Source organism: Aplidium turbinatum, chromosome 11 (assembly GCF_918807975.1).
Source record: "Aplidium turbinatum chromosome 11, kaAplTurb1.1, whole genome shotgun sequence".
Taxonomy (NCBI): Eukaryota; Metazoa; Chordata; class Ascidiacea; order Aplousobranchia; family Polyclinidae; genus Aplidium; species Aplidium turbinatum.
The window spans coordinates 9431700-9443392 of NC_137482.1; the positions used below are offsets into that span (position 1 = coordinate 9431700).

At 36.1% G+C, this 11693-nt stretch overlaps 1 protein-coding gene across 1 annotated transcript; it reads left to right on the forward strand.

Annotated features, from left to right (window-relative positions):
- Nucleotides 1–7467: 7467 nt before the first annotated feature.
- Nucleotides 7468–7980, forward strand: LOC145779260 (large ribosomal subunit protein eL14-like). The gene has a single exon (XM_082590800.1). It carries the CDS (start codon nt 7515–7517, stop codon nt 7941–7943), a length of 429 nt encoding a protein of 142 aa, XP_082446926.1. The 5' UTR covers nt 7468–7514; the 3' UTR covers nt 7944–7980.
- The last annotated feature ends 3713 nt before the right edge of the window (nt 7981–11693 follow it).

Consider the following 11693-nt stretch of genomic DNA (forward strand, 5'->3'; position numbering starts at 1 on the left):
AAACACTTGAAAATAATCATACTTTCACAAAAACACATAGTAACCTACAGAAACAAATAACTTTTAGCCAAACACGTTAACTATCGATTACACTTAGCTCGTTTTGCAACATTAAACATTTAATGTTTAAGATCCAGCCAACATTGCATAAAAGTTGTAAACCAACAAGACAACTTCAATGCTCTTCCATACACACTACACAGCAACAACTTAGATATTATATATTAAATATTTTGAAAATACTTATAATACTGTACTAATGTTTTTAATTTATTTTTAGAGTTGATGCGTGCAAGAAACAAAATTTAAATAACTTTAGCAATTGGAGCATAGATATACAATTTATACATAAACAGCAGAAGCTTGAGAGTGCACAATATATGCTCATAATAGATATAATTTTGAAACCTCAAATTTATAGGCTAGCAAATACTTTGCAATCATGAACCCAATAGGACTGACTGAATGTTGAATACATTGAATGACAAAAGTTATTTCTGAATAAATAAATAAATAAATAAAAAGGATTTAAATAATATTGTTATAGGAGAAAGTGAGGGGACAAGTCGGACAGATATCGAAAGTCTTCCTGCTATTTAAAAAATCATAAAAAGCATACCTAAAAGTTTGTGCTCATTGTGAAAAATAGCAAGCAGAATACTTGCAACTTATTTAGTTTTTACAAGCAAAAATAGATATGTCATGCATCCAAAGTTCCTCACCATTTGAACCTTCCTCTAATTACCGTATAGCTATTCAAAACTATTTAATAAAACAAATTATTAAAATCATTCTGCTGTTACAAAAAAGTACTTTTAATTTAATACCAAGTTGAATCATAACTTTTAATTCTTACTTCTACAGAAATTCAGCTTTAATGATCATTGATCATGCAATTATATTATGATTATACAAAATGTGCCTTATAAATTCCAAATCATTATTGGGTCACAAACTACTTAAACATATAAAAAGCAACTACAGCAAGGTAAAATTTAGGCATCCTCCAGACCACCAACTGAAGTAACTGCTTTTTCAGACATCAGCTTTTGCATTGTAGATTCTTTTAAAACTGTTGTTTTTTTAGAACTTCGGTGTTTTCTTTTCCAACTTTTTTTCTAGATCTGATACTGAATGAGTATAATATGTTGTCAGTTCATACAACAGATAATTAAAAAACTTTTTATCACTATAAATATGAAGTGGCTATTTCTACACACTTGTTGTCATGGCTGCAATCAGGTGTTGCCAGAGTTAGGATCAAAATTAGGAAGGGTTAAGGTAAGGGTTAGAGTTTGCAATAAAGGTTAGGGTTTTGATGTTTGCCCAGGACTAAAAAAATTTCCAAAAATCCTAGTTTTTGTTTTCAACAGCTTTAAAGTTTTCCCAAATTAGGGCAAATTATTTCAAAAAAAAATTAATGCCATAAGTTACAACAGGTAAAAAACACAAAGATAGGCTGATTTCTGTCTATTTGTCTGCAATTGTATTTGAACAAGTGCAACTTTTAAAAAATTCTACAATATTTTACAAGTTAAATAACTTAAATATATGTGTTTTATTGATGTCTTAAGAGCACAAAGCTTCAACTGTATTACGGTCTGTCTGTTGCATGTTGTGAAAGAAAAACTACTTCTAGATTAGTGGCCTACTCTTATCAGTACCGCTTTCTAGGCTGCAATTCAATAAATAAAAGTATCATATCTTTAAAACTGTTTTAGAAATGCCCTCCATACGTTTTTAAAAATCGCATGTGGATTAGGATTTCTGATGTAAGAATTTAGTTTGGTTTTGAATCTCTATCCTCGGACTGACAAAGCCTTTGATAAGTTACTCCTGGTAGTTTCACATACTTGTGGAGGCTTTTGACGCAAAGCCGGTTACCGCTATTGGCAGAGTGAAGTTTTCCGATTGTTGTTGGGGAATAATACCATCCAGTAGGTGCCGCTGAATGGAGAGCAGTCCTTGAAATGTATTGCTCAAGCACACACGCTGAGAGACGAACCAGCATCGCTTGATCTTGAGTTGGGCATGTAACCATTGAGCTAACGAAGTGGATAGTTTCCAGAAAGTCCAAGGACTGTGCATGCTGCAGTGCTATGATGGATGTGTTGTGATGTTTTAAGGCTTGCCACACTGCCACAGGCATAGGTTGTGGAGGTATATGACTCATAAAGCACTTTTGAGCAGAAATGGTTAGGACAATTAAGTTTACCAATTATCTGATACTGAATGAGTCTATACAAGATAAATGGCTCTATAGGTATGATTCAGGCTATATAGGTTACTGCGTGTTGCTAGTCAAAACTCTACAAACCCATATTGTAGGATGTATAAAGATTAATAGTAAGATTTTGTTTGCATTAGTTGGTAAATTCACTGACTGGCAAACAAGTAACATCAATTTATAAACTGAAACTAACAAAATTTTGTGGATGAGAGCTATAGAACTTAATTCTGCATATTTTCACTAATGAATGCAGAGCTGATGCTGTAGACTGAAGGAAATGCATCGGAAAAAAGTCAGAATCAATTTTTCAATCTACCCGATACCGTAGGCCTAAGCAATTAATGCTGAAAGATAATTTCATCTCTTTTTAGAATACTCACACAAGTTGATACAGTAAAACCAAACACAATTTTAAGAGCAGTAGAGTATCTGGATTACCTTGCTCCTAGCATAGAGCTTGATCAATTGCTATTTGCTGCCTTTAAACAGCCTCATGTAGGCCTATCCATCATTTTTTGACAAGTACCTACCTATCAGTTGGAGCTTGAAAAAAAAACATTTGCAGTAAAGTTAGTATTGCTGTCTTATGTTATTCAAACTGCAAGATGAAATTCATCCTTAACTTGCAACATTCCATGAAACCTGAGCACCGTAAAACTTGTTGCACTTTTTGCCTGCAGCTGTTTTGAAATGAGCGCTTCAATTTTCAGCAAACATTGTAGTGTAATCAAGCGTTAGCTAGTTGGCAACGTTGTTCTTGCACCACCTTGCGGTCAAGTGGAAAAACGCAAAAAAAAAAGTTAAAAAGCGAATCACACAGGAAATTTACAGTACCGGTAGAGATTTTTTAAACCTTTTTCAATGATCGTTGTTGTTATGTCGTGCGGTTGTGTCATATGTGCCTTACGCACGATGAAGTCACTTGACTGTCGCGGCAGTAAACAACATTTTGTTTTCATTTTTACAGAACTTAAGCTTATCTTGTTTCAACGAACCGTGCCGATGCTTGATGTTTGTCACATTAAAAACATTGAAAGCAGCTGACTCGATGACTAATATAGTCTTTCGCTGCTTCCTGTCGGTTGTGGAATGGAGATTGTTATGGTGCTATGTTATTCACATTGTTAAGATTCGTACCGTATGCTATTCTCGCAACAGAAGCAAGAAAAGGTCTCTCTCTCTCTCTTGTGATGGTCAGAAATAAAACCAAACTTGTTTGTTTGTTTGTTTTTCATATCTTTATCCTGCATTGCGGGAAAGCGGACTTGAGCGCTATGCATCGGTGTGCGCCTTCCGACGTACACCTGACCCACGCTGCAGCCAACGGTAATGTCTGTTTCCGGTTGTCTACTCTCCTTATGACTTAAATTTGGTACTACCCATTACTCGAAATCGATCACTGGGTAGAGGCAATTATCGTAAAGTTTCTTGCCCAGAGAAACAACAGCAAGTGCGGGTGGCTGAACTGGAGTCGAACATACAGGCTCTCGACTGCGAGCCCAACGCGCTAACCACTCGGCCAACTTAACTGAATTGAGCCGAGTTCTGCTTTTTTCGGTCCGCTAGAATTTTAGAAAACCCAGTAATCTGCATGGATAGATAACCCAAATCAGGGGTGTCCAAATTTTTTGCCCAAAGGGCCATAAGTGGTTTACCAGTGATTGCGCTGGCCACTTGAGTGTTTACTGTTAATTTGTAATTTCAGAAATGGTTGTCTTAAAATTTCTAAAATTTAAACCCTCACACCAAAATTTTAAACTTAGAAATGTATATTATCCTTTTTTACAATTATTTAAGAACAATACACATATCAAGATATAGTAAAGTCAACGAAATTACACGTCGACATTTTAATGTGAAGTTTGGCACTGTTTTTTTTCTTGGAAGTTTGACAATATTTGGTAAAAAGGGCGATATGTAGCAATAGGAAGCGAGTTTTCTATATGGCTGTCAGAATTAGTGATCCCACCAGTAGCGCACCCAGCATGGGGCTAAGGGGGCTCAAGCCCCCCCCAAACTCGCCACAAAAAATAAAGTTTTTGTATGTTCCCTATGTAGGCTAGGCTATACCTTTTGCTTAGAGGTTAGATATGAATAAGACACAACAATACAACAGGCCCGAGCATTATAACAATATATTTTACATAATTACCGTACAAATAGTTTTAACAGTCGAACGTTTTCGGCTTAATTTTAAGCCCTAATCAAGAATCAGAAAATAATTAATAAATGCAATAAATTTCAACTTCTTGAAGGTAAATTTACATTAGGAAAAGGCAACTACATAAATAATTACAAAAAAATTTGCACCACAGGGAACGTGATACATCAAGTAAATGTTGAGGAGAATGGACGCGCCTCCAGCAAATAATTGTTTGTTTAAATTTGGGTTGTAGCGTATAGCGCAGTGCTTCCTGAATTTTGGTGTCAAGTTGGGATTTTCCTTTGCGTAAAATTATAAATGAGTCAGAAGAGAATTTTTGATCTGTGCAAAAAGAACACTCCATGATATGGTCTTTGATGGCACCTTTCTTTAACTCCCTAAAGCTCAGATGCTCCCGTACTCTCGTGATCAAATGTCTGGTGGACAACTGGACATACCGATGTACCATAGCGTCATACGTCAATGCCGAATCACACGGACATGTAAAACTGTATAGGCTTACGACATTTGAGCAGAGAGACGAAGACGTCAGGGACTTTAATTGAAAATACGAACTAATTTTGAATGTTTTGTAAATAGGAAAAACGTCCACATCAAATTTACTGTTTACAAAATTAGTGTTTTGTTTCAAACTGTTTTCGTGCTAGTTGTTGGTTTCGCACTTATCTGTGTTGGCAAACGAAAAGCTAATTTTATCTTGTCATAGGCCTACATGACGAAAAGTCGAGATCTATAGAAGATTGCGAGAGTGGACGTAGGGATGAGAGTGTTGATGGTTCTAGTAGCGTGGGGTTCACTAGGCCAACTTCTAATCTGATTTGAGAGAACGAATCCTGATGTATCGGAAAACCGGTGGGTAGTGGGCCGTGAGTGCCTTTAAATATTAATCAAAGGGATGGGCACAGTGCCGGTCTTAGGGTATTTCGGGCCCTGTGCGGAATATACTTTGCTGGCCCCAATGACAATGATCCAATTCAGTAGCGAAGCTAGATATTTTGAAAAGGGAGGGGGGTGGTCTTACGGTCGGCCGGCGAAGCCTGACGGCGTCATCGCCGAAGGCCACCCTGTGGCGGGGGATCTGGGGGTCCTCCCCCAGAAAATTTTGAAAAATTACTTTGAATGTGGGGCATTCTGAGAGCATGTTCAACAAAAATTTGGGTATGAATATTACTGTAAAATGGTGCTGTCCGGTGGCATAGCAAAAGGATAAGATCATGCTTTCCTCAGCATTTTTCGGAAATATAAAGCTATGTCTCTATGTTGATTTAGATGCAACCTATTTCGTCTCCTAAAAAATTCTTACCCCGAATCCGTACCCTGAAATCGGAATAACAAAATCAAATTTCGACTTAATTCGTCCCCTGAAAAGATCAAGAGAAATTTTGAAATGTTTGCGGCAACTCCGATCAGCGACTTCGGCTCTGTTGTTTTTTTCTCGATCTTTTCAGGATACAAAATATTCAAGGGACAAAAAAGGTTGCACCCGATGAGTCTCTATGTTTTCTTGTTGCTAATTCCTTTGTTGAATTCACTTTGTTGAATTTTTAACAAAATTACTGCATTTTCTGAGTAGATTGCGGGCCTCCCAATTTGCGGGCCCTGTGCGATCGCACGGTTTGCACACCCCATAGACCTGCACTGATCGGCATTGGCCTACTGTCACTATTATCGCAAATCACTCGGCCGACATTTCTGAATTAGCCCCCCCCTAAATTTTTTTCTGGGTGCGCTACTGGATCCCACAGTGGATTTGACTCCAGCGACAGTCACTTCATCTGGTCAAGATCTTTACCAGATCGGGTGCGAATTTTATCAGAACTCCACCAGATCTGGACCAGATAAAGTGGTTGTGAAAAAACTTTGTTTGTTTGTTTGTTTTTCATATCTTTATCCTGCATTGCGGGAAAGCGGACTTGAGCGCTATGCATCGGTGTACGCCTTCCGACGTAGGCCTACACCTGACCCACGCTGCAGCCGACGTCAATGTCTGTTTCCGGTTGTCTACTCTCCTTATGACTTAAATTTGGTACTACCCATTACTCGAATTCGATCACTGGACAGAGGCAATTATCGTAAAGTTTCTTGCCCAGAGAAACAACAGCAAGTGCGGGTGGCTGTTGCTCACACAAGTAAGTGTTGCTGAACAATGAGGTCACAACAATTGCCAATCTGTGAACAGTGTGAACTCTCTGATATTTTTCTTTAAAGACATAGTTTTCATATCACTGTAGAGAGCAGAAGATATTTCACTGTTGAATGCGAGTGTTTCTCATATTAGATGTAACTCAATGAAGCAATAAATATTATTGACTGACTGACTTTTCATTCTTGAAGCTCGAGTAAGATTTCCATTTGCTAGGGCATAGAGCAATAGAGCATTATAATTTAAAAGCAAGCCAGTGTTGGTAGGTTTTCGCCAAATCCAGCTGTTAAAAAATTGTGTTTAATTTCAATTTCAACATCTAAAAAAGCGATGGTAGCATTGGATTTTTCAAGTGTAAATTCGATATTTTTATATTGCGAGTTTAAAAGGTTTGAAAATTTTGAGCACGATTCATCATCATCAAAAATGGCGGAATAATATGTAGGCTATATATAATATATGTTGTTGTGATGGTCGGAAATAAAATGTGAAACTAAAACTGAAGTTTTATTTTTTGGTTGTGATAAAATCACTGAAAAAAGAAGTAAGGAAAAGTATTTTCAAAATATTTTTGGTACAGTATTCATAACTTCACATTAAAAACTTTAGCGCTGTAGTTACGTAAAATTTTAATTCAATAAACTGTTTTCATTGGATTGATAAAAAGGGGTGGCAAATGATCTTTGTTGTCGTTTTATTGATTTTCTGTCAAGAACACCACCATTGATGTGTCACAAAAATACAATAATTTACTGAGAAATGTACCTGGAATGTGTTGACTGTCTTTGACGAATAAACAGATATAAATGAAAAAAATCAAAACGTTTCTAAAAACAAGCTGGTCTGACTTCAGCTTCATGTTTCCCTTTTTTATTTGATAAAAAAAGCGCTTGAAACGTTGTCAATATAAATGGCGTGTCGAAAAAAAAAACCATCATCCAGTCTTTTTGTACAAGGCAAGTTGAAAAAGCTTGAAAATGGTTTTCAAGAAGTTTGTTGAAATTGGTGGAGTCGTGTACATTGCCTTGGGGCCGAATGCTGGAAAGCTTGCCGCCATAGTTAATGTGGTTGACCAAAACCGTCTTCTTGTTGATGGGCCATGCAGTTCAGTTGGTCGTGTAGTGGTTAACATAAAACAAATCCAACTAACAAAGTTTCGAATTCCCATTGCTTATGGAGCAAGAACCAGAACTGTTAGACAAGCTTGGGAAAAGTCAAATATCAGCAAGTTGTGGGCAGAAACATCTTGGGCTCAGAAGATAGACCTAAAGAAGAAGAAGGCCTCCTTGACTGACTTCGATAAGTTCAAAGTGATGAAACTCAAGCAACAACGAAGAAAGATCATTACTGGTGAACTCAACAAGCTTAAAAAAGCTGCAAAAGAAGCTAGAAAAGCTGCTGCATAAGAATTTTGGTTTCATTAATAAAGATATGATAATGTAACTATTTTTGTGATGAGTTATTTACAAAAGAGACTTAAGTAGAAAAGCAGATGTCATCACTTGGTAAGAGTTAGTTTAGTTTGGTACGGTACCGCTATTCCTGTATAATAATAGTTTTGGTTTATAATAAAGAATACACTAGAATTTGTAATTGCAGCTGGACATTTTTCATTTAGGGTATAGTCAATATTAGTAGCTTTTAAAAATGCAGAGACTATAGTTCATATCACTTGAGCGTAACGTCATGCGTTCAACTGGATGTTTTTGTAAAACGTAAGTTAAAACTAAAAAAAAACGCCAAAATTCAAACGGTAAAAACAGTTTAATGAAATGCTTTCTTTAAAATCTCTATCTTTAATTGTGCATCCATCAAACCCACTTGCTACTACAGTGAAAAATCTGTCATTCCTCAAATTAAAATGTATCTGGACTACACTAAAAAGATATTTGACTGAGTAAACTAAGTATCGGTACTGTAAACATCGCATACAATTTCATTCAGCATATAGCACAACTAAACAACGTCTAATGCAATAATAACAAAATTAGTTATAATTGGAGCTCAATGTGACCACTTAAAGTAGGCCTACAATTATAATGTGGTGTGAAATATACTGGAAGCAACGAAAAACAATCATAGTGTAAGCTGCTTTGAATTTAAATTAATTTTGCAAAAAAAATTTCAACCGGGGTTTTAGGGAACTTTGTCCCATTTCATGATTTAATGCTTAACAAGGTTATTAAACCAGCTCGTTCTTCTTGAAAAGTTGGTAAAAAAGCGAGCTTTATGCTCAAGTAGAAAGGAAGCCATGGCTGACATACATGGTAACTATAGCCGCTGCAATTGAAAAATCCTGTTTTGAAAATACATGTAAACGTACATTTGAATACTCCTTAAAAATTGAAATTTGCATTTCTTACTCTTTAGTTGGAAGTAAACTCCTGATTTGGGGATGTTAAACTATTGTTTGATGCCATTTTTAGCTTTACTTCACTTTTATTGTATGGCAGCGCAGACCTATGATTTTTGTATCATTGGAAATCTACTTTTTTAGTACAGAAAGTGTGATTCTACGATACCCATTCTTCAAAAATACTCCTACAATATTGTTAGTTTTTCCTCTCTTATTTTCTTTAAAAGTACTATGAAGGTGTCTTCAGTAATGCTGTGATAATATTTAAGTAGCACATGTGTCATTCTTTGAACAATTTGCATATACTTGTCTTCCCCATGAGACATTGGGATGTAATTATGCCACAAGGAAAGATTTCATTTGAAGCAGGCAGTGTGATTTTAACCTGAGCATTGTTTTTTGTTTAGTCCCATTATTGGGTAGTGATTATTAACACTATCCAAAAAACTTTGCGTACAGCTATCCTTTGATTATGTTGCACATCAATTACTGGTAATGTTCATAAACTTCTAGTAGACACATTTGTCGTTCGTAGAATCTTTCATAACATTTACCATTAGAACTTTTTATCTACTTATACCTGAACTGATCTACATTCAGTTTTTCTATAAAAAAAGGATACAATGCATAATGTCTTTTAAAACATCAGCTTAACTTTCGGGGATTTGCCATATATATTTTTTTAAAGGGGAGTATTTGCTTTAATTTTGTTTTCAAATAGGCAATAACGATTGTAAAGTCTTTATTATTCCAATGTTTACTGAATTACTAGATCTGGCTATTAAAATTTATAACGTCTGGTTGCTTGCGATTGATAAATCTCGCAATCTATGAATGTATCAAATTGGACCGTGGTTAGAAACTTTTTGTTCATTTCTTACATTGCGTTTAATGTACTGTCATGTTACTTTTTGCTTGTTAGAATAGTTTGTTCAAGTTCACTGTTAATGGGGTTATGCTTGTTTTTAGTGAAGATTGTGGCTTTGTTTTCTTGATCTTTGGCATTTAAGCAAGTTGTTGCAATAAGTCAACACTTCTATCTGTGTTTCTGTTTTTTTTCACTTACTCTTAAAAAATTCTCACACATTCCTAATGGAATTCTGATCCACCACGTCTTAAAGAAGAATTATGTTTCGGAGTTGATTTCTTGAAATGACGAATTCATAATCAAACACAGTAATGTAGGATTCAACAATCCATTTGTTGTTGTACCTGTTAGCACTGTCTCATTTTTGGTTGCTGTGTGATAGCTGTTTTAAAGTCAAATCAATCTTGCTTCGGATAGTTTGAAATCTAAGAAAGGATACTAGGTTTTATAGTGCCATAGTGGTATGCTTTTATTAAACTTCCAATTTTGTAACAGCTTGCTATGTTGAAAGCAACACTTTTGCATACAATTCTTTTTCCAGTAGTTGGAATCAGACATGCAAGTGTCATCGTACCAATGGCTTTCTCTGTTTTGGGTGTCATATTCTATCTAAAAAACAATAGACAATGCTCTTATCTGGCTCTAACACTGACATCACAAGCTATAAATGAATTTGATGTGATTGCATATTTTTGTCAGGCTTTTAGCAAGCAAATCATTTCTTCCAATTGTTTTTTCATCATGAATTTCAATTGCTGTGAGTTTTTGTTCTGTTGCTTTTCTTGTACTCTTTAACTGCATGGGTGGTTTTACAGTCAAGGAAATTTTTTTTCACAAGTGTTGAATCCAGGCCCGTAACTAGGGGGGGCAAAGCCCCCCCTGGAAAAAATTATGTTAATTAGCTCTGTTCGCTGACTTTTCAGTTTTATACTCAGTTTTCTTGTGTTGTTTAATTGTAAACATTGTGTGTTTAAGGGTGTGGTAGAATGTTGTCTCTAAAACAAAGTTTGCCTAATTTTTGAACGAAACTGCATTAAAAGAGCGAGTTTTGCCAATACCAAACATTCAAATATCTCAGCCAGGAATTAACAACAAGAAAACATAGAGACTTAGCTTTATTACTGAAAAAATGCCCTAGAAAACATGATCTTATTCTTTTGCTATGCCACCGGACAGCACCATTTTACAGGAATATTTATACCCACATGTTTGTTGAAAATGCTCTCAGAATGCACCAAATTCAAAGTAATTTTTCAAAATTTTCTGGGAGAGGCCTCCCAGACCCCCCGCTGCTGAGTGTTGCCTTTGGCCAAGACGCCGTCGGGCTTTGCCCGCCGGCCGTCAAACCCCCACCTTTCAAAAATCCTGGCGACGCCACTGACTGTTTCTATGATGAACTAGTCTAATGTAAACGTTGTATTAGGCCTACGATTAATGTTCTTGCGTAAATATGCCCACATTGTGTACAAACGTCGTTTTCGTACATGATTCGGAAGGTAAAAGTTGAGCCCCATCTAGAATACTTTTTGCCCCACCTGCTGCTCCAAGCTAGTTACGGGCCTGGTTGAATCTATCAAAGCTAATGCAAACACAAATGAAACGGTTTGTGACAGGAAATTTGTTTTATGCACTTTTATCACAAGGAGCTGTCTTCTGTTCGCATTGCCAATTTGCATAATTTCTATTGTAGCCTATATATGAAAGTACTTTTTAGTGTCATAGGTAGTGCACAAGCATCGTATGATGAGACCCTCATGAAAGGAGGTCTTACAGGATCCACTATTTTGCATTATGTAGATCAGTGAAAAAATAGGAAAATGACGTCTCATGATGTTTGAATAGCGTCGTGCTCGTGCATTTGTTTGATGCTGGTCTTTTTCAACTGTAAAATGCCTGTCAGTTTCTGTTAATCTTTTTTCTCTACGGTACCGG